This window comes from Myxocyprinus asiaticus, chromosome 50 (genome assembly GCF_019703515.2).
Source record: "Myxocyprinus asiaticus isolate MX2 ecotype Aquarium Trade chromosome 50, UBuf_Myxa_2, whole genome shotgun sequence".
NCBI classification, from domain to species: Eukaryota; Metazoa; Chordata; class Actinopteri; order Cypriniformes; family Catostomidae; genus Myxocyprinus; species Myxocyprinus asiaticus.
Window position 1 is genome coordinate 23,423,865 of NC_059393.1, and position 24,341 is coordinate 23,448,205.

Genomic DNA, 24,341 nt, shown 5'->3' on the forward strand with positions numbered 1-24,341 from the left:
CACTTTCAGCTTTGGCCACTGGGGGCAGTGATTCGAATTTCGGTAAGCACAGACCGATTTCAGCTGCAAAAATTTCGGCCTACTGTTGCCAAATTCACAGTGTGATCAGCCTGGCTAACCAACCAAACCCTGACCCCTTGATCAAACCCTTGAGTTGAATTGATGTGAAAGTCTCTTGTGCTTTGTACCATTAATCTAAGTGGTATCAGGGTTAAACAGTTTATTTTTGTAAGCTTGCAAGACATTGTTTCCACAATACACAGAATTGCAGTGTTTCAACACAGAGTTTTACCCTTTGGCTCCGATATAATCAGCCAAATAAAAATGAGAACAAATAAATAACTAAACATTCAAAACCTGTTTTTTGTCAGGAAACAGGTCAATGTAGTCCATTAACACAAGTCATCACTTTCCAGCAGTGTAGATTTAGATGTCAGTTTGGGAGTGGCTATGAACTAAATTTTACTCTCGGGAAAATTTTATGTTGTGTTTATGGCTGTGGTTGAACTCCGCGTTGGCCAATGAGACAGTTATTGGTCCTGAATTTCACTGGAAAGTGAACGCTTATGGTTGAGACAGGGTTTAAAATTTTTGTCTATTATTTATAGTGTTTGTTGACATTATGCCATATCATATAAAGCACTATTGTGATATACAGTACATCTCCACATATTAAAGCGAACATACTTAAAGGCCAACGTATCTGTATAAAAATGGCTTTCAAGATGGAGGGTTTGTTTAAATCAATCAATCAATCAGTCAATCAATCAGTTATTTAATCAGTTAGACATTTTCCAAGAGGCAAAAGAGGGTGGACCAAGCAGTCTCACATTATGATGCCAAATAAGGATGGCATCATAGAAATTCATATACAGTAAATATATTACAGATGACATTACAGCCTCCCTCCACTTTAGTCATGTTTACATTGGCTTTAGGCCACATATATTTTGGATTGAATGCCCTGCAGTTGGGGAAAACCTGCATGCTAAACGCCAAGTCAAACACATGCAGTGCATTTTAAAGGACCGTCATTAGATTGGAACAAGGGTCAGAAATTAACCAGGGCTTGTGGCAAAAATGTCAGAGAAAGTGACAAAAATGCTCCATTTATTTAAAATATTGCACATTTATCTGTTTATGTTATCTAACATTTAATGTTTTATATAGTCTTAAAAGCCATCTGGTCATTGTAAAAACTATTACAAAAATTTACATTCTAAAAATATTGGAAATTTAAAGTTATTTTCTGACACTCAATGGGACATGGACAAGTTGGCAAGTGACCCATGGGGTTAAATGTGTGCTATTCCCAAAATGCTAAAGATACGATGCAGCCATAGCATTTATTTTCAAGAAATGTCCAACAATAATGACAAAATGTTTACTACTAATATAAAAACTACATTGTTGTAGTGTTTTTGTTGCTTTTTGTCCCTGTTTCTGGGGCTACAGACAGTATAGAGTTGGGAAGTCAGAATAATTTTAGCGCATTGGTTCATTCGAATGGTTCGTTCCATTAACTCAGTTCAAAACACGATTCACAACCGTGTCTCAAAAATGAAAGTCCCCGCGCAACATTTTTGAGTTTAATTTCGCTGTTCATCGTAATAATTTTCACTAGGTTAACCCATATAAATCGGTCAAATGTTGTTTATAGTTCCAGCATCATTGAACACGATAACAATAACGTTAATTATTGGGCTAATAATATTGTTCACAACATTGTTCCCATCTCACAGTTTTTTCTCAACAAGTTATCCCTCAGTCTTGGGTAATCTACCAACGGCTTGCGAATCGGTTCGCTCAAGTCATTACAAAGAATCGGTTCAGATTCGTTTGCGAGTCAAACATAATGCATTATGTGAGCCCAATTTCTCTTGCAAGTCATGTATTTCCACGTCTCAAGGATAATTTGATGAATCCAGGAGTGTAGAATCCAGAGGGGATGTGAGGGAGGTAACCCCTCAATAATCAAACAAGCAAGTACAACACCCCCCCCCCCCCCCAGTATTTATACCATGATCAAAGGAAGCATGTAAATGCAACCCCCCCAATGTTCAAGCCAAATCTACGCCCTTGGATGAATGTATGATCTATTTAACTATTGGAAGCCGGAATAAACATATTAAACGGAGACTGTTGTGGTGGATGTGTGTTGATTTCGACATTAACGGAGAGTCGAGCGAATTCTATCAAATTTTAGTCCAGAAGAAACTGCATGAGGGTTTGTTTTTATTTGGATTTAATTCGAGCATGATGTTGGATTCTGTTTATAACGAAGAAGGGAAATAAAAAAGGGAAATATCCCCATAGAAGAGGCCCGTGTCCTGTCGCTATAGATGTCCATCATTGTCTCTCCATCCTTGACGCATGAACTGGTAATTAAATAATAATTTAAATATCAGTGTTTAAATTATCGTTACATATATATTCTTCATAGCAAAGTGATATTATTTAGAGGTGGCCTTGTTCTAATGGGAGATTTAATTGTAATTTTTTCTTACAACTTCACTTATTATTGGACTAACATATAAAAAATTACGCGAATTACAAATAACTAGCGAGTTTGTCGATTATTGGCATTATTTTTATATTATTAAGCCCTATTCACTGACATATTGTTTGATGGATACTGTGTGAGATGTATTGACATTTGAAGAACACTTTACTGAGATTTAGCCTCATTTTATGTAAATAAGCCATGTTAGGTTGATTAATCGCTATGGAGTCACGACGTCACTGAGGGTCGGTTACTTAACTCCAAAACGGGCCTAAACTAACTAAGTAGGTTATAAAGGACAATTACAATGAGACATGGATTTATTATATATTTTCTATTAGTGGTCGACTGATTTGGGTTTTTGAATGGCCTATGCTGAAACCGATATCTAGAGAGCTGATAGCTGATATAAATGCTGATAAACATAATACAATTTAACAACAGAAAATCGGATGAAAACATAAAGTGTTGACAATCCATTGACAAATCTATTGGTAGATTTTGGAACCGACACAAAATAGAGAAATCGGCCAAGCCAACACGGTTATCGGCCGATGCAGATAATCATAAACTGGCCAAATATCGGCAGATTAATTGGCCCGGCCGATATAGCGGTTTATCACTATGTTATATGATTTAACTGAAGCTAAACAAAGAGAAGTGCTGTATTTCTCACACACAGACGTTCTAAAATTGAAAAGTAAAGGAAAGTGTCAACCGTTAATTACAAATCTGCCATTATTTACTCTCATTTATCTGCAACTATTTTATTTTTTTCTAGGGGAATACAAAGGAGAATATATATATATATATATATATCCCCTTCACTCCCCAATTTGGAATGCCCAATTCCCACTACTTAGTAGGTCCTCGTGGTGGCGCGGTTACTCACCTCAATCCGGGTGGCAGAGGACAAATCTCAGTTGCCTCCGCTTCTGAGACCGTCAATCCGTGCATCTTATCACGTGGCTTGTTGTGCATGACACCACGGAGACTCACAGCATGTGGAGGCTCATGCTACTCTCCACAATCCACTCACAACTTACCACACACCACTAATCACGACCACGAGGAGGTTACCCCATGTGACTCTACCCTCCCTAGCAACCGGGCCAATTTGGTTGCTTAGGAGACCTGACTGGAGTCACTCAGCACACCCTGGATTCAAACTCGCGACTCCAGAGGTGGTAGTCATCGTCAATACTCCTGAGCTGCCCAGGCCCCCAAAGGAGAATATTTAAAGAATATTCACACAGCTCTTTCCTGTTGATCACTATGAACAATTATTTTATGATAAAAAGCTTCGGAAAAAAAAAAGCGCAAGAATTCTTCTTTTGTGTGTCAAAGCAAACAACAACAACAAGTAAATAATGACTGAATATGAATTTTTGACTGAACTATTCCTTTAAGATATATATTACATTTACCCAGATGGGTATGTACAATACATAAAGGTTGCAAAAGCTTCGCTAACACACTGTGTTGCTACATCTTGCTACGATGCCAACTTCCAGATACATTGTGAATACAGACACAATTTGTGGCATTGTACCAGCTACAGCTGACCATTAATATTATTTGCATTATTAGTAGATAGTTACCTGGTGCTCTCTGACTATGTTCCTCCTTGTGTCTATAGGGCGGAGAATCTTGTAAATCAGTGGATTTTGTGGCAGGATTTCTGGCTTCCTCCTGGCGTCACATGGCATGACATTGCTGAAGGGATGGCATCCTGCCCCCTGCGACCTGCTCATCTTGCTGCCGTTGGCCCTGGGTTTTATCGCCCTCTGGTTTGTTTTTGAAAAGTCAATGCAGTATTCGAACTCACGACTCCAGGTGTGGTAGCCAGCATCAATACTCGCTGAACTACCCAGGCCCCTTCATTTCCTACTGTATAATTATTAAAGAAGCAGGCTGCCTAAATTAGCAGAAACTCTCAATAGGGACATATGTAAATATAGAAATTGTACTGTACCTTTAATGTTTAATTTATAATGAAAACATGCAAACTTTGCACACTTTTTGCCCTCTTGTCCCAATGAACAAAATATAAAAATTTAGACTTACTGTCTCATAAAGGGCCATTAAGATTTTTTGCAGTTTAATAATATTTTCAAGAAAATTAAGCACATTTTCAACTCAAATTGCCGTAAATGTCATGAAAAAAGTCTAATTTTTCATTACTGTAATAATTATCTTGTCTGGATTTGTTTTATTAAAATAATTGTAAACTAAAGGGATAGTTCACCCAAAAATGAAAATTCTCTAATCATTTACTCACCCTCATGCCATCCCAGATGTGTATGACTTTCTTTCATCTGCAGAACACAACTGAATATTTTTAGAAGAATGCAATCCAAGTGAATGGGTACCAAAACTTTGAAGCGCCAAAAATCACATAAAGTCAGCATAGAATTAATCCATAAGACTCCAGTGGTTTAATCCATGTCTTCTGAAGCGATATGATAGGTGTGGGTGAGATACAGATCATTGGCTACGTTTACGTGCACCCTCATAATGCGATTAAGGTAATACTGCGATTAAACTATTGCTCATGTAAACAGAATACTGCGATTATTTTATTTTTACTTCAGATGGGTGATGCTTAAGCACAGGTTCATAAACATCACGAAACAGAAGAAACTGCAATAACTTACTGCTCGGCTTCACACAAAAAGACAGTTCTTTGCACCATTTTCCACGCTGCAGAATCTACAGTCCCACGGCAAAAGAAAACATATTTTCCCGAGCTGCGAATGTCCGTTTGCAGTTTGAATTGATTATTGCAAGAATGTATTTCTATTAAGTTTGTCCTTGCGGGCGAAACACAGCAAAATCAAGCGCGTGTATTCTGATTCACAATCAAATGACTCTTATGAACCGATTCTTTTTAGTGAATCAAAACAGACAGAACTACGAGTGTAGTCCAACAAGACTCACAAAATGACTGACTAATTTTCCTTAGGTTTGCAATCTTCGTGCATATTGCCACTTACTGGGCTGTTGGGCATTTATGATTTATTTATTCTTTTCCTTTCCTTCATCCCTCCCTTCTTTCTTTATTTTCTCCTTCCTGCCCAGTAGGTGGCGATATGCACGAAGAATGCAAATCGGCAAAAACAAAAGAAGAACTTTTGTGATCGTGCATAGCAGGGCTGGTCGAATGTGCAGATTTACAGTAGAAAAGGACTTAAAAATGTATCCCACACCTATCATATCACTTCTGAAGACATGGATTTAACCACTGGAGTCATATGGATTACTTCTATGCTGCCTTTATGTACTTTTTGGAGCTTCAAAGTTTTGACCACAATTCACTTGCATTGTATGAACCTACAGAGCTGAGATTTTCTGCTAAAAATCTTCATTTGTGTTCTGCAGAAGAAAGAAAGTCATGAGGTGAGTAACTATTCCTTAAATGACACATGCATCTTAATGATACTAAAGTACACTGTGCAAAATAGTATTTCTTATTTTAGTTTAAACAAAATTTAGACATTTTTTGTTTTGTGAGATTCACTTTTACATTACAGGTTGATTTGTTAGTACAGTGGGACTGTAAGTCTTGTATAGGGAGTAAAGTGTAGACCTGCTGGTTAACGGGTTTATGGTGAGATCGCCTCTGGGTTGCAACGACAGCTGTTTCGTACGCTTGCTCTTGAAACTAGATCTCAGCCTTTCCTGACCTTGTGTTACAGAATCATCCACAACACCCTCATTTACATGACCTCAGAATTGAGGATCTTCAGTTACAAACAGCATCAGGTGTCCGTTCAACCATATTAGCTTTGCACCAAACTGTCACAACAAAAGCACATGGAATTTACCTTCGTAAACATTGAAAAATTTTGTTTTCCATACTGTTAAGGAGACCAGTATAAATTATACCATTTAGGTCTTGTTTTACTGATGTCTAAAACAGCTTGTTTTGGACGTGTAGCCTAAACAAAGATTATAAAAATATGACTTGCAGTTGCCCCGCACAAAATAAGTATTTTATTGTAAATTCTATAAACCGAAGTTAGTTGCAATTACAATATCTAGGGAAATAATCGACATATCATAATCGTACAGCCCTAGATGTTAAACTATGAGATGGGGAGCTCTCTGAGCTCAAAAGGTATTGTGCACACATATGGCGAGTGCCAACATGTTGAGTCAAATAATATAAAGCATTGTCTATGTCTCACAGGGTTGTCGTGCTGCCTCTCAGCCGACAGTTGGGAGAGCATTTGAATTCTGGTCACGCCCATCCCAAAGCTGGAGGTGTTTTACCTGCAGAAAAAGAAGCAGCCCTCACCGGCTAGTGAGCCACATGTGCACCTGTGCCAGTCGTGATACACCTGTTTTATTAAATGTGTGCCAAGATGTAAGATATCTAATACTGTATATCAACGATCACACCATTGATCAAAACCTAGAGTGTTTTCTTGCTGTCTAAATAGGTAGCTGCTTTCAAAGCTAGCATCCTAACTGCAATGGAAGGTCGTAAGGGGCTGTTCAGAATGAATGCGTTATTGTGCTAAAAAAATGCTAGAACACAGAAACACGACAATTTAAATAAAAACACATACGTCTCATGGTTTTTAAAAGCTGAAGTTCTTTTAAACTAGACATGGCATCTAAAAAACGAAGGGACAGTGAGACGGACGCAAAAACGCCTTAATTCTGATTCATTCAGAATGCTCTAGTCTACATAGTTAGTAACTCCATGTGCCGCTCTTCGCGTGAAGCGCACAGCAGACACACAACTCCAGTAGAGTTTAATGTTAGCATATTGCTAAGCTAATGATGTCAACTAAGCTTAACAGTACATGGCACACACAAATTCAGGTAAAACAGTCAATTTATTATTAATTCTAATTTGGCTAATTTTATCCATACATTTATCTAGAGTTTATTACGGAAGCCCTGAACCGCATTGTGAAAAAAAAATTCACTAAAAGGGGGTCTGGGGAGCTCAGCGAGTATTGATGCTGACTACTACCCCTGGAGTCGTGAGTTTGAATCCAGGGCGTGCTGAGTGACTCCAGTCAGGCTTCCTAAGCAACCAAATTGGCCCGGTTGCTAGGGAGGGTAGAGTCACATGGGGTAACCTCCTCGTGGTCACTATAAGGTGGTTCTCACTCTCGGTGGGGCGCGCGGTGAGTTTTGCGTGGATGCCGTGGAGAATAGCGTCGGCTCCACACGCGCTATGTCTCCGCGGTAACGCGCTCAACAAGTCATGTGATAAGAATTTTTTTTTTCTCCTCAAGAGGCAACACATGAAAAGTTTTTTTTGTTTGTTTTTTTTTTTTACTTGCTAGCTAACAATTAGCATGCGCTACCAGCCTTGGCCACCAGGTGCCACTATCAATAAGTACGAAATCTTGTGCTTAAGGTGACAGATGACAGCTGTGGTACTTGATCTGTTTATTTTTATTGTTGTAAAATAAAAAAGGAATGTTTTGCCAATCTTAATCAAGGAAAGAAACATACTACATATACTGTTTGAGAGTCTACTAGTACATGAGATCCCACAATTAAATGAATATACCTCAGGTTACTATGTTTCATATGGCATTCATTGTGAAGTGTGACAACGGGAGTTCTTTCTGGTTGTTTGATGACATTAACCACCGGGAATATCAATGCTGCTATTGATATTGTGGTTTTTAAATTTGTTGGCCCATGTAAACATGCCCTACATAGACGTCTTTGACCGTTACAACACCTCTTGCTCTGTTTTCAGTGCTGTGTTTAAAGGGATGACTCGTGTTAGAGTTGCCCAAATCAATGAACTCTTTGGAGCGACGTGCCAGCTTCAACCACAGCACCGTGTCGAGTTAAAGGAAGATGCAGAGCTGCATGAGGAAATGGTGCACACTTCGTGTTCAATCATCGTCTGGCTTTCTGGTTGACCTTGGTCTGTTAAATGTGGGGAAGCACTGAGAACTTTGCGTCTCTTAAATATTGCAACGTAGGCAATCTTTGCAACATAGGCCTGTCCTTTTGTTGTGATGTGTGTACAGCTGGTAATGTTAATCTTGTTGTAAGTAATGTTATCCTTTCTGGACGAATAAAATAATGCATACATTGATGGAACGTTTAACAAAAGTAAAGTCGTGCAGACTCATGTACGCTGGAACTTCATCACAATCGAAGCTCGACAATATGAAATACAGGTGAAAATCCAAAGCCTGCATAGAGTTTTCAAAGCAAATTGTCAGATCTTAACAATCGTATAATAATGTGGGTTGCTTTTGGATATATGCTACAAGGATGGTGTGCCCATTAAAACACTTCCAGCTCACATTCTCATTTTCCATATTGTGTTCCAGCAGTATGAGGTCAAACATCCCATAAAAGAAGCTGTTGATTTAAAACACAACAACTCCAAAAGCCACCTCACGAGAAGCCAGGGGAGGAAAATCACCATAAGCCAAAACAGCAATCACAGGAATACAGAGACTCTTATTTTTGTAAATGGGTGCTTAGCTGTTGACTGTTAGAAAAGACTTACAGTGACGTCTAGTGGTGGAATGTCCACTAGTCTTTGTGATACTGCTACTGAAAGATCTTATTGCAAGAAACTACTGGAGTTTGTTTTTGAGTTTTAATGGGTCTTTAATGGGTGTGCGTTGCCTTACTGAAAGAGAGTTTAGCTGATTACCAAAGCATGTGCCTGGAAATCTAAAAAGGTAGGTTAATGAATTTTAGGGTACCAAAACATTGCACCTAGATTTCAAGGGCTAAAGATAGTGCTCGGAAGTTATTTGTGCTTAGAAAACATTCACACTTCTAGTCTAAATTGTTCTTTGCACAGTAGCCATGAGTTGAGTTTGTCCTACACTGTTCAAAATGAATTCAAATGAATTTAAATTTCTGAATGGTCCAATCTGACTGTGCTATTTTGTATGCAGCATTTGACAGGTACAGTATATTAACAACTTGTAAGAATGAGAATGAAAGAAGATGGATATGTTGTTAATGTGTCATAGGAATATTCTTTATTGCTCACGTTGCATATACTTCTCACTTAAATTCCCGCCATTTTCTTGCTGTGACAACTTAAAAACCAATAAAAGTGTAAAGCATACTAGCCTCATTGTTCCTGTTTTGTGTGTGTGAGTCAGTGTGTGTGAGTGCATGTGTATGCAGTATTTATCACTTTGTGGGGACCAAATGTCCCCATAAGGATGGTAAAACCCAAAATGTTTGACGCTGTGGGGACATTTTGTCGGTCCCCATGAGGAAAACAACTTATAAATCACACAACGATGTTTTTTTTTTAATATAAAAATGCAGAACGTTTTTTTGTGAGGGTTAGGTTTAGGGTTAGGGGATAGAATCTATAGTTTGTACAGTATAAAAACCATTATGTCTATGGAAATTCCCCATAAAACATGGAAACCAGTGTGTGTGTGTGTGTGTGTGCTTTCCACAGAAGAAAGTAAAAGAAACCATGAGGGTGAGTAAATGATGACAGAAGTAAATTTTTTGGATAAAATATTAATTTATAGAAACATTCCTGGTTCAATACAAGATAAGCTTAATCAACAGCGTTTACAGCATTATGTTTATTTAAAAAGTAAAAATTATATATTTTTTTTACTTGTCCCTCGATCCTTTTCTTTACAAAATATAAGGGTAAAAATCTGGGTTACAGTGAGGCTTTAAGAAAAGGGATGTGTCAAAAGGTATTTTGTGGGAATCAGCATTATGCTACAAATGCAATTGATTGAGCTTAAGGCGAAGAGAAAGAACAAAAAGCACAAAAAATATTGATTGACGTTGCAAGTGTTCCTGTTATGGTTTCAGAAAGGATGCACTGGCATGGTGACACACCCTCTTATAGGGACTGGACAGGGTATTGAATCATCGATTTCTAAGCACGTGTCAATGTAAGGGTCCAGTAGAATCATGTTAGGGTACATTTTATTTATCTTCCTCTCGCTCAGTATGTAAATCTGTCCATTCACTGTGGCACAGCCTGTGAAGAATTTATTGTCCAATTTTTCCTCTTGAAGAACGGTCCACTCATCAGTATCAATGTCTAAACGGAGAGTCTGACCTCCCAGCAGATAGAGGGCACCATTGAGCGCAGTTGCAAGAAGATCATAACTGAAAAAGAGGTACACAAGTGTTCACGACACCTTATACTTCAGTAATGGGATGTATTTCCATGTGAAACAGGATATTCAACAAGAAAATTTCGAATGACAACCATTGTTCTGAGTATTTACTCACCGTGGGAATGGAGAATAGGATACCACGTCCCATTGATCAACTTCTGGCCTGTATCTTTGAATCCCGCTGTAAACGTCCCCATTTTCATCCAAACCACAGGCGATGTAGATACAAGTTCCCAAAGTGACTATGGCCGCCCTTTCCACAGCCCGAACCATGGGACTGACGCTGTCCCATTCCTCTACTCCCAAGACCAGCCTTTCCACATCTGCCACAGGTCCCTCATCCATACTACCACCAAACACAAACAACTGGAGCTCCAGTGCTGCTGAGCAGTGGCTGTGCCTGGACTTCTGCATTGCTGGGCCGTCCACCCACCGCTGGTTACTGTATTGATAAATGCTCACCCAGTCCACACTATACCACAACACATCCCGGAAGTAACCTCCAGTCACTACTATATTGTCACCTTGGAGAAAACAAAATAGAATTTTATAGATTGTGTGGATAGTGAGTCAATAGATCTTTTATGGGGTAGAAGGCACATTTCATTTTACGAAAAATAAAACAAGTCTGTGTGGGATAGCAGTACATGTTTCCCACTTTTTTATCCACTGGAGAAATTGTTTTTTTAAGCTGCGTCGGCTGAATGAACGACACCGAGGTATACCACAATACAACCCATTGATCTGACTGTGCTTCTATCCCTCACAGCCCTGTTTTCATTTGCTTAAAATTGAATATGGCATCTCCCGTAGCTAAGGTCCATACAACCATGCAAGTGTAAATTGTATGGGGTCACGGTCAAATGAGTTGACATTGAAAGGCTGAGCGCTTGACTGTGCATGAGATGTAACAGCACACACAAAAACCTAGCCTTAAAGGCAAAAGTAAACTCACTTTTTAGGCGCGTACTGTACTAAAGTGAATCACAAAAAAGTCGTAGTGGGCATGGGTTGAGCGTGTCTGTACGGCTCATGGTTAAAAGAGTATACTTCAACTGTGCACAAGACGTAATGGCATGCAGAAAAATAAAGTAGACCCTTGCATTTAAGGCCAAAGTAAACTTTGCTTCTTCACATGCTGCTACGTCTCATGAACAGTGCACGTCACGCTAATTTCGGTATCAGCACAGTATGCACAGACTGTCCACGCGCTGCCTAGTTTTTCTAGAAACTTGGACAGTCCATGTCTGTGCGCTTCATCTGCAAATGTGCCTGCCGTTGACTGTTCTAAAGAGTACTACAAAGCATTCGTAGTGCGCATGTGTTGAACGCATACATACAGGCTCACGGTCAAAGAAGTATACTTTATAAGGCTGAGCACTCGACTGTGTACAAGAACGTATAGTATACCCTAGCCTTAAGGTATACAGATAATGTAAAAGATTTATTTTGGAAGGGGCATGCATTAAATATTACATTTATTAAATCATATGTGGTTGTTACCTACTGCAGCCATCGAGTACTGCGTGAGACATTTCTTCTGCAGGGGTGGATGGGACTGCCACCTTCCACTACAGGGGTGAAACTGATACAGCAACTGCGTATCTTGCTCATGTGGCCCACCGAGAACAAAGAAAGTTTCCCTTGACCGTGTTCTTGGAACAGACCTGCCCACAGTCCAGCTGCTCGGCAGGTTATCATTGAGTCTACAAATGAGCTTAGCACGTGGGTCTGAACTGTTTATCTTGGTCAGAAGATCAGTAATGTAAGGAAGACTTAAGCACTCAGGCCTAACTAGACCCACCAGTTCCATGAAGTCTTCTTCCCGACTTGGGTCAAATGTTGCCCAGCGAAGGGCCACATCGAGGGCCAGATCTTCTCGTGGAATGCTCAAGTTGTCACTTGCAAGGAGGTCAGCGATGCTCTCCTTCGAAAGGAACATGAAGTCCTGGTCAGAGGCTATGGCAGGTAGATGGGTCAAGACGACATCCCGTGCCGCGGCGTACAGTTCCAGACAGCCAAGTTGCCAAGCATAGGCCATCATGCCCAGGCAGTTGCTAAGATGCAGTTGCCTTTCGAGAAACTTACAACATAGTAGCCGAGCTCTGTCTAACTGTAGAAAGTCTGCAGCTTCCAGAATATCAAGGACATTCTTGGTGTCCAGGGACAGCTTAAAGTTCTTCGTAAACTCCATTAGGGTGTGAAACGGCTGCAGTCCAACACCCTTTATCTCAATGAGCTTCCTGGTGCTCTCCCGACCACCGCCAAAGAACAAGGCTCGGAAATAAGGACTAAGCTTGGCCAAACGTTGGCGATTCACAAAGAACGACTCTCCTTTTACCTGTAGCACTACATCTGGAACTACATCATCTTCATCTACAACATCTTGCACTATCTTCTCCTCAACAAGTGCTTTAATCTCAGTCCCTGGGCTTAGGTCATAGTTACCTACATCTTGCTTTGCACAAGCCATGACTGTGCAACCATCCTCCCACTACTAACTACTCTGTTGAAGTGCTTCATGTGACATTTATATCCTTGCCGAGCCTATCACCTACTCTCCACGGGAATGGGGTCAGTTTGCAATGAAAAACAAGGGCTAAATATATCTAGGGTTATGTGCTGGAGAGAGCCGGTTTATGATCAAAAGCACACTTACTTTTCTAAATATCAGGGTAATATCTTTCTGTGACGGTTAAGTTATTGGTTGGTTAAGTTTGTCTTATACTGCAAAGCTTTAGTAATTTAAATAGCAGTGGAAGTTGCGTCTTTCTGCACTTACTGTACTAGTTATTTTGTCATACATGCAGTACTGTCAACAAACCAAAAGGGGAAGATGTTGGACAACTAAACATCTATAAGTAACCCACATGTAGCCTCAAGATGAGAAATACTATGATGGGAACTGGTTATTAATTTGCATAAGTAGATAGATAGATGCTGTTAGGATCTTGTTAATCACTTTATGAGAGCCCAATGTATGGAGTGGCCATTATTTATCATAAAATGTATCAAAACAACATTAGTCATTTTATTGAGCTCTGGGTACCCTATTCTAAGTTTAGTCAGTTCTACAGTAACAGTTGTCTCTAAAATATAGATAAATCTTTCAAACATCCTTGCAATGTTGGGATGACAGAACATTGCAGTTCATGGTTTGTTTATTGTCGTCTAATATTTTTATTGTCAAATGTTTTCTTACAGAACATGGATGTTACTTAGTATTTGTCAAAGTTTTAATTGTCACATTTAAAAAGTGTCATCTTCCCGTGGGCGAACTGAACCCCGGTCTCGCGCGCCTCTTACCACGATACTAACCTGATAGCACACGAACATCACCTAGATGTCTATTTGATGTGTGTGTTTACATATGGAAGACATTTTTTTTTAGGTTGTTTGCTCATCTTCAATACTTCTATTTTTTGCTCTCGGATGTCAATAAGACGTTCAGCAGATGTCTTTGAGACGTTTATGATTAAGACGGTTTGTAAGTCTGATCTTTTTAAGATGTTCAGCAGATGTTAATTAGATTGTGACGCTTTCCAGATGAAAAGATCTAAAACAGACATCTCGGAGATGTATGTGTGCTATCTGGGTTGAGTAGTGAAATATTCATGTGGTCAACAGAAGGCGCAAAGGCACTATTACTGCACCCATGTGCTTAACTTTTCAGTGTCCTGAACTGGTATTACCATGTTTTTCCCCCTCACATATGGTACTATAGTAGTCTTTAAAGTACCATGATATAAATATGCACTGTCTTTCAATATGCAATATTTCAATACTTATACTGTACCTTTTGTAAGGGTTTACTGTGTTTTAGAACAATCCTGACAGTACAATTATGGATCCGACAACAGTATTTCTGATGTACTTTGGGAAACAAGCAATTGCTGAAGGAGACTTCAATGAAGCTTTGTAAAAGCAATTTATTTCACACACCACTGAAACAATACATTCATAAACCACTCAGCAAACTCTTTTCTGCTGATGCATTTAAGATCAAAACCTTCTATTCTGAATTTATTTCATCACACATCAAATTCTACACAGATGCAAAAAATATATAAAACGCTGAACTGAAAAGCAAAATTGTAACTGCATCTGGTAGTGTAAACAGGACGCTGCCTCTTGCCTGTAGCCAGAACACCCTGTATTACCTTATAGAAATTACCTTGCACTGTGATGTTTGCAACTAGCTAAATCTGTAATTTTGTCCATCTCCTGATTCTCATTTTGTTTGACGTTTGGCAATGCCTTAAGTGTTAACCAAGACAACACTATTCTTCTCCTTCACTTGAATATGTTAAATATTCAAATTACATAAGTGAATGCATATATTATGAGGTTTTATAGACATACTGACACACTAAATCACATTGTGTTGCCTCACTAAATAAAACACCTACGATTGCTGCAGCATTTCGGGCTCCATTCAAAATCACTGTTTATTCCCCAGATGGCACACGTATATCTCTGAGATGTCTGTTTAAGATCTTTTCATCTGGAGAGCATCACATTCTAATAAACATCTGCTAAACATCTTAAAAAGATCAGATTTACAAACATTCAAATTCGTAAACGTCTCAAAGACATCTGCTGAACGTCTTATTGACATCCGAGAGGAAAAGTCTTACAGACGTATTGCAGATGAGCAAACAACCTAAAAAATACGTCTTCCAGATGTAAACACACACATCAAATAGACGTCTAGGTGATGTATGTGTGCTCTCCGGGTCAGATACTACTGTATACTGAACTGGTTTTCACTCACTATGCTGTCTAAGTGAGAACAAGAACTTAAAAATAGATTGAAAAGAACATTTTCAATGACTACTTACTTACTGTAAGTAGTCATCTGGATTGTCACAAAACGTTACCAAAATCTAAGTCTAAAGTTTCCATAGGTAGATGTAATCTACAAGCTTCTACTTTTCCTTTTTTTTTAATTTTTTTTTTTACGTGGGGTTGTTTAAGAGTACCAACATACCCATACAGTGCAAAACATTTGGTTTATTTCTAACATTATTAATTTGTGGGTAGCAGATGGCTTGCAAAGCAAAATCTGCTAGTTCAGCAGCATACACTGCAAAAACATTTATCTACCGAAAATGGAAAATGCATGGCATATGGACCATTTTTAATTAGACACTAACAAAAATAAGGCTGATGAATGATAGACATCCAGTTTGTTCGATGGGTTTTGTACCTGTTGTGTTAATTGTTAAGTTAACCAAACATTGAAAATAAATCTTTCGAAATAGTTTCCAGTTCCCAGACAGCACATGTACATCTCCGAGATGTCTGTTTTAGATTTTTTCATCTGGAAAGCATCGCAATCTAATTAACATCTGCTAAACATCTTAAAAAGATCAGATTTACAATCATACTGAATCATAAACGTCTCAAAGACATCTGCTGAACATCTTATTGACATCCGAGAGGAAACGTCTTATAGATGTATTGCAGATGAGCAAACAACCTAAACAATACATCTTCCAGATGTAAACACACACATCAAATCATCTGGATGATGTACGGGTGCTATCAGGGTTAATAAAAAACTCAGAAAAACATAGGGTGTGAAAATTAGACATGACCTAAGATGACATATTGAATGTAGTGAAATGTGTTTAATTGAGTTGAGAGTACTTCACTCGTATTAGTTGCTGTCAGTATTATCAGATTGGCCAAAAATATTTAATAAAAGAATCCGTGATAACGGCGTTTGAATTCTGCGGCACTTTTTCATAATCATAAAATGTCACATTTCTTTTGAAAAATGTATATGATTCAGAGTAAAGGGTGAGAAATGATAGATTACGTTGTATTTGTTTGGCAGGGTTTTAACGGTGATAAATGAAAACTCGCTCAACGCACACAGCAGTGATAGCAGCAGAAACCAGACAGACAACAGACACCTCATTTTCGAGGATGATCTATATCTATCATCAAAAATAAAAATAAAAAAGAAGCTGTGCTCCGATTTAAACATCACATCATGGCTTCATTTTTAACTCCATGATAATCACCATGGAAGACGTCAACTTTCGAGATTTTTTGAACACACATTCACGCACAAACACGCAACATGCTTGCATCCTCTCCATCGCCTCCAAGCATCATCGTGTCCCATGTTAACATTCACTCATCGTCAAAGTTCTGCTGAAGTAGGAAGTTCGCAGCAAGGTTTTCATTTTTCTCACAGGCAAAATAAGCTTGGATGACAAGTCCCTCAGGAAATCCCAGGGCTTTTAACTGGAAAACAAAATGATTAAAAGGCAGACATGAGACGACCCAACACAGTTACAACAAAATTACCTTAATGTTAAAGACTCCATGAAATCATGCAGTTTTCTATCCTATGTTGAAGTATTGACCAATGACAGTGTTATGGTGAGGGACATTCTCACTCAAGAGAGCATTTGATTGGACAAAAAGTTGTGTACGCCCTTGCGAACAAGATGAGTCATCAATATTTTTGGTCCGTTTTACTGGAAGACAAGCACTGTCAATTATTTTGTCAAAGTTTAGGACACTTAGAATATAAATTACCTCAAAGTAAACGAGTCAAGCACTACAAAAGTTAGATTTTCGAAGCCAATTTCCTTTTGATTTAATGGAGTCTTCAAGCAAAAGTCTGATGCAAATGTTAGCCATGTTAGCATACCCTCTCAATTGCTTCCTTCTCCTGTGCCGTGACCTGGATGTAGTTTGTCTGTGGCGTGGCTAGGACCTCCGCAGCTCCGTCGCCAGCCTCGCCTCCACGTGGTTCGTTCAACATCTGCACAAACTGTTCTTGGTGTCGCGTGATTTGCTGCGAAGAAGCACAAATTCACATTTGTCCATGTAATACATGTCCGATCGGAACAGGTCCTGTTCAAGATACGTTTAAGTCGACTTTGAAATCAAAATAAACCCTAATTACTGTGCTTTTAAGAAATGCTCTTGGTCTACTTGTGCACGAATTATCAGTACACGTTATTCCAAAGGAAGAGAGTTGAAGAAACAAAATGAAAAAAATTTAAGAATTGTTTTCAGAATCTTTTATCAAAATATAATCACTTGCTCCACCTCTGAAACGACTTTTGTTTTAGGCTGATGTCACGAATCTCTTATTTTTCAGCTCCTCCCCTCCAACTACCTGGTATATAATGCCCACTTTTCACTATCCAATCAATTCCTTACGAATAAAGTTAGGTCCCACCCTACATTTTCTTTCTTGTTGAACATTTTCAATTGGAAATATGTGACATTACGGAAGTAAAATGGGTTGCCGTTTCATGTTGATGTTAAGCTCCACCCACCTGCAGCAGTTGTGGGTTGTCTCGTCCCAGCTGCTGCAGCAGTGCGTGCAGGAGCGCTGGGTTCTGCTGGATGATCTGTCGCATTTGCTGGAACTGCGGCTGGGTCCTGAGGAACTCCAGAGGGTTTCCTGATGCCTGTGCTGCTCCAGATTCTGCACCTGCTCACAGTATAGAAAGAGACATACAGGAGTCTGGCCCGAGACACCAGCAGATCAACATCAAGAAAAATTACAAATACATTTTCTCGATTTAATCTGTTTTGTGAAACAGTTAACCTGTTAACTGTCACTCCCCTTTTTGAGCATAGGCCAAAAAATGATATACTCACATTTAAATGGTTATAATTCATGAATGCTTGGGAGTACAGACCTAAACTTGGACTCTTTTTAAAGAAGACATTTGGGAGTTTATTGTGGAAGTTAAAAAAATAAAAAGTTATAGCAGTTAAAGTTTATTTTAATAAAAATACACTGCACTAAATTTGTGTTTCCTTTTATAAAAATATATATTTAAAAAATATGAGTCACCCTAAAAAAGCCATAAAATCAAAGCCAAATGGCTAATATAGTTGTGTGCAACATTTTGAGCTGATATGTTTTGAAATGAGCTGTCTGTTACACTTTGTTTAAATGCAGTACCAAGAAATGGTCACAAGATGACAGCAAAACTCCATTGGTGGAGTGTTCAAAGGACACTTGATCTGAGCAAACAAATATATAAAGTATATTTAGTATTTATTTTTTTGTTTGTTTTTTTAAGTTGACAAATGTGACTTTAATGTACGACAGTCAGAATAAATCAAAATACCATAGTATTTATTCTTTATTACGCTACAAAAAATTAGACAAGCTCAAATATATTGGAAAATAACTAGTGTCTTTTTTGTATGAAAGATTCCAATACAAAAATCTATGGCAGGAAATTACATAAAAAACATTGTGGAGCCAAAGCCACTTCTCTGACCATGTCTTGATATAAATTTGAGAAGGATACTATAAAACTATATACTATATTTGACATTTACGAAGGCAAAAAATATGGCTTTTTTCTTTTCTTTTCTTTCATAAAACGTTGTATGGGGAGATGGAGACAGTAAGATATGCAGTAAGTGTTATAAACAAAACTTAATTCATAAATACCACTCAGACCACATATAAAAGACACTGCATTTAATTGCAAAATATAATATGAGTTTTTACACAGATTATAATTATTATAATTACTTTTATAATGCATGGTAACAATGTTGTTAGCAGTTGAAGCCAGCAACTATTTACATTTCTAACAAACATATAACATTTTTCTTGGCATAAATGATATAATCGTTTGTTTATACCACTAAGTAAAACAATAACATTATCCGATTGGTCCATGCATGCTTGTCGATGAGCACATTGAATGTAGCTGACTCTGTCGCATTTTTACAAATATCCACTCTTTTAGTATTTTAGATTACAATTAACACTGTAATGTTTTGATTGCAAAATAGGCTTCATAGGATTAATGTACAGTGTCTAAGCTTTCATATGATACCGAGTTTATGATTGTACGTTAAGTTTTTTTATATTATTTATTTATCATAAATCAGGCTAAAATGGCCCACCAGTGGAAAGTCTGAAAATTGAAATATGTAAAGCTGAAATATGTCACTTTTTCAGTGTTAAAATACGTCCTTCTATGCCAACTTAATATGCAGAGACAACTATATGTCATTCATTCAGAGGTTCATTTTCTCGAAAACTGTAAACACTGTGTCTCTGTGGCACAATAAAATTCCTATGTTTGTTTAGGGCGACCCGCTTAGACCCTCCCCAACAACATTACTCAACCAATGACATGAGCTGGGGGCGGGACTATCTCTTTGTTTGACTAACAGTAGATTTTTTCATATTGTGATGATGTGTTATTTAGCAGCATAAATCTAGCTTACTTTTCTATATGATCATTTTTTCTAAATGTTGATTGTAAGTTTATAACATTATGCTTTGTGTTATATTACCCTGGAATTAGTTTGAAAAAACGAATTACCACAGCTGCAAGGGGGTTTCGATTACAGCTGCTGAGAGAGTGACAGTAAATCTGTCATCTTCTCCCATCTGACTCTTAATCCACCGCTCTCTATTTTTTTCCTCTTCTGGAAAGTCATTCAAACGTAATAGTGAATGTGTTCTTTTGCACTTGGAGCAAATGACTAAGTGAAAATAAGATTTGCTGTGATCTCCCATTCACTCCCATTCACCGCTGTCGAAGTTTACACTGTAATCGTTTACTTCCACGTTCCAAAACCCGGAGTGTGAAAAAGGTCTATACAAAAAGCTGTTTTGAAAACAAAGTTTATTTTTGCAATTCCGTTCGGTGTCGCTAGTGTCACAGAAATTACATACTTCAGCTTTCAGCACCAAATTCAAATTCTTTATGCTAATAGTAACTTTAATGGCTTAAAATGGTAATACCAGCAAAAAATGGCACCATGATCATGCCTTCTTTTTTTTTTTTTTGGACATGTACCATAGTGATACCTTGTTTTTTGTTTTGCATGTACCATGGAAATACCTTGTTTTTGGACATCTACCATTGAAGTAACATGTGAGTACCATATTATATTAATATGGAAATTATTCAATACCTTGGTATTTTTCAAAGAACCATGGCATTTCCTTCTTATACACTCACTGGACTATAATATCACCATAGTTCTTTTTTGTAAAGGCCATGAGGCCAGATTTGTTGACAGTGATATGAAACCTCTACTTAAAGGGGTAGATCACCCAAAAATGCCTGATAAGTTTTGTGTTTCACAGAAGAAAGAGAGTCAAACAGGTTTAGAACATGAGACATGAGGGTTAGTAAATGACCACAGAACTTTCATTTTTAGATGAACTAGTCCTTTAACACTTACTTGTAGGCCTTATATACAGAATGGTCAATATTCCCAAACTCGGACTCTACCAGTAAGAGAATCAGTGGATGACCAGGAGAAAAAGTTGTCAAGACCTTGCCATGAACTGCGTTACCCAAATTACATTAGATCGGCAAGACTGTGCCAGCTGCTTTTATAAAACCATGTGGTGTTTCAGTGAGAAACAGTCTATTTTCACAGAGAATGAACAAATGGAGTCTCACCAGCTACAGAAGCAGGTGGCGCTTGAGGTTGCTGTGGTGCAGGGGGGCTGGGGTTTGACACGGGGGCAGGTCGCACCACTTCCTGAGGAGGCTGCTCAGATTCCGTGGGAATACCCTTGAGGAAAAGGCATTGCCAGCTCATTTAAAATCTGACAAAGAATTATGCTGGTATTTTACGTCAGTTAAGTTAAAACGACGATAATTAGAACATTAAATAAAAAAAACTTGATTGCAGTTTTATTTATGAAAGAATCAATAGAAACACTCACCATAAGCAGATATTCCACTGCCCTGTCCGGATTGTTGTAACTTGCTCGCAGGGCAGCGATCACCTGTTCTCTCTCGTAACCCATCGACATGATTTCCGTCACTAAATTCTCATACGCTTGACCTGTAACTAATGGATGTATGACAATAGATTGTTAATGTCATGTACAGTTCTTCTCTCCTCTTCCTGGTTTGTACAGAAAAACTCCCAAACATACCTAATATTGATGCGGCTTCTTCTAAAAGACCCAATTCATCCACAACGCTACAAAAATACAGGACACAAATTCAGGAAAACAGATAACAGTGTTTTGAGCATTTCAGTCATTAATATATATATGCACACACACACACACACATATATGTTTTTGTTGTATTTTAAAATATACAGAAAATATTCAGAAAATTGTAAAAATATATTTACATAAATGCATTTAGATTATAATGTAATTATAAATTTTTCCTGATATATTTTTGGGCCATTTCTTTTATATTTGAAAATCAAAATATATGAATATTTTCCAAAATACATTTCAGCAATAATAGAGAGTTGTGCATTGTTACATCGTCACTATGTAGTGTCTATATAAACACATTCGATTTATTTATTTGAAAGACTCTTTAAATTAAAGACTTAATCTTATTTTTATTTTTACAGTGCATTCAAGGTTACATTATGATGTGTGTTCTCTTGTAATCAAATCCATATATATCACCATATATGCTTGTGTACACATTCGCTTTTCCGCGTGCTGTTCCATCTCGCGGGTCTTTTGACTGCTAGTCCATACGGGTACGTTCGACACATGCACACTTTGACCGTTTTGTGATACTCTTTTAGTACAGTTAATGGCAGGCCCATGTCCAGACAGATGCAAACGTGTCTAAATAAAACTGGGTTGCATGTGGATAGTCCGTGCGTTCTGTGCTGATGACGGAATTTACATCACGCAAAACATAGCGGCACGCGGAAAAATAATAAAAAACAAAAAATCTATCTGATTTTCCTGATTGGGCGTGGCTGTACCAAGTATCGAAATGGACGCTGGGTAGCTCCTGCTGGGCTGCCTGGTCCCCCTCCTCTGAATCTGGCGCTGGAGTCGCACTTATGGACTCTGCTCCAACTTCCGATACTGCAGGGGGTGCTGTAACAGGTGCCGCGGGTGGCTCGACTGATGCCGCTGGCTCCACAGGGGCAGAAGCAGGGGTTGATACAGGCACTGCGGAGGCTGACGGTTGCTCTGCGGGAGCTGAGGGTGTATGGACGGGGGTATCGGGGAGGGCAGCAGTAACTGGAGCAGGAGCCGCTGATGGGGGAGCAGGAGCTGGTGGGGGGTCAGCAGTTTTGGGCTGTAGAAAGAGTAATACAACTCCACAGAGAACTATAGAAATAGCAAATTTGAACTTTTAAAATTTTTTTATTTTTTTTTAAACACAGTAGATAGAAATTAACATAAAGGTAAAAATGTAGTTAAAATGCAATGGCCTGACATGGAAGGTAATTACAAAGTAGCGAGAAATAAAACCGCCTTACCTTTGTAGCCATCACCACAACAAAGTTCTTCTCATCTATTTTGTATTCTTTTAGAGGTATATCGTCATTCAAGATTTTGCCTATATTTTATGGAGGAAAATAGTAACATTTCAAAAATTAAGAAAGTATTATAACAAGAGATTTTTCAAATGGCCTACCAAGCACCCAAAAGTGTATATTTATATTTAGCACCCAAACTAACATATATTTTTTAATGTTAAAAAACCTGGTTACTCACACATCAAAGAACTGTGAGAAAAATAGTGCACCACACAAACCTGCATAGATAAGTTTTTGACCGACAGCTGGGAAAGCATCTTTCCCCTTCTCCTCCTCGATCTTCTTTTTAAGAGCCTTAACCTGCAAATACAAAATACAAGAACATGATTTCATATGCAGTATTACAAAATTATAATGGTAATGGAAGCATCAATTACAACAGGTTGAAAATTGTAAATAAATGATAAATTCATAAAATAAAATGTTTTGCACTTTATGCCATCATTTTCCAGTAAAAGTGTGTTTATTAATTCATTGCTGCCTTTGTATAATGTGTATACTGAATGTATAATTCCCAGTTATTATTGCAAACCAAAGACAAATTACTAGTGGGGAAATTCCCCCTTAGCCCACCCTTTGACCCCGCCATGTGTGGGACACATTTGTTTTCCTCAAAAAACAGAGGCATGAGTACAGCGCTCTCCCTCTGGGGACAAAAATGTACATTTCAATTTAATGTCTTTTTATTCAGTATAATTCCTAAAAATGTCAAAAACTTAATTGTGCCCTAAACAATCTGAAAGCACTATAGTTATGGCAAAGTAACCCATGTTTACAGACACTGGCCATTTAAAGGACTATTAATCGCACTAATCGCATTGGACTATCATACAAACACACATGCATGACTATAGATTAAGTCCAAATAATCATACTTTAATTTTTTTATATGTTACAAATACTATACATATCAGTAATGAACGGTCATTCTTAGAGTACAACAAACACAAGACTCAAAAAACCGCGTTAAGTGAACAACATCAGTCGCTACTTTCGAATTAATCGCCGATAGAATCTGCAGCGTTGTGACGTCACCGTGATACAAACATGTAACATTCTACGATCCTAATGGAACGTCACAATAACCGTCCGCACTCCACAGGGGGAGGCCGCGGCGTTTCCCAGAGCGTCATGCCCGCACACCGGCGTGTTTACACGGGCACACACTCACCGTTAACTCCTCATCTATCTGCACTTTAAACGTCTGCTGCTGGAGGGTCTTCAGCGTGATCGTCAGCATTGTGTTCGAGCGTGAGAGCCCTTGAAATACAGCCTGGGAAGTGTTCTCTGTGAGAATATATGGAGATGTGACTCAGCTATCTTCAGGAGAGATGGTGCTGGAGTTCATATGGGAAGACGCCATCTACTTGCTGAATGGGACAAGACACACAGAGACAGGGACATGTGGACATACAGCAGTCCCGAAAAGAATT

At 38.4% G+C, this 24,341-nt stretch overlaps 2 protein-coding genes across 2 annotated transcripts; both read right to left on the minus strand.

Moving 5' to 3' along the window:
* Nucleotides 1-9,964: 9,964 nt before the first annotated feature.
* On the minus strand, nt 9,965-14,049 carry LOC127438820 (kelch-like protein 23). Its single transcript, XM_051694697.1, has 3 exons — nt 12,121-14,049; nt 10,733-11,141; nt 9,965-10,606 (listed from the first exon to the last, which is right to left on the minus strand). The coding sequence occupies exons 1-3, from the start codon at nt 13,088-13,090 to the stop codon at nt 10,300-10,302; spliced, it is 1,686 nt and encodes a 561-aa protein (XP_051550657.1). The 5' UTR covers nt 13,091-14,049; the 3' UTR covers nt 9,965-10,299.
* Nucleotides 14,050-14,526: 477 nt separating this feature from the next.
* Nucleotides 14,527-24,275, minus strand: rad23ab (RAD23 homolog A, nucleotide excision repair protein b). The gene is made up of 10 exons (XM_051694704.1): nt 24,080-24,275; nt 23,127-23,208; nt 22,849-22,928; nt 22,342-22,664; nt 21,533-21,579; nt 21,317-21,444; nt 21,048-21,162; nt 17,925-18,082; nt 17,288-17,434; nt 14,527-16,875 (listed from the first exon to the last, which is right to left on the minus strand). The coding sequence occupies exons 1-10, from the start codon at nt 24,146-24,148 to the stop codon at nt 16,762-16,764; spliced, it is 1,263 nt and encodes a 420-aa protein (XP_051550664.1). The 5' UTR covers nt 24,149-24,275; the 3' UTR covers nt 14,527-16,761.
* Between the last annotated feature and the right edge of the window lie 66 nt (nt 24,276-24,341).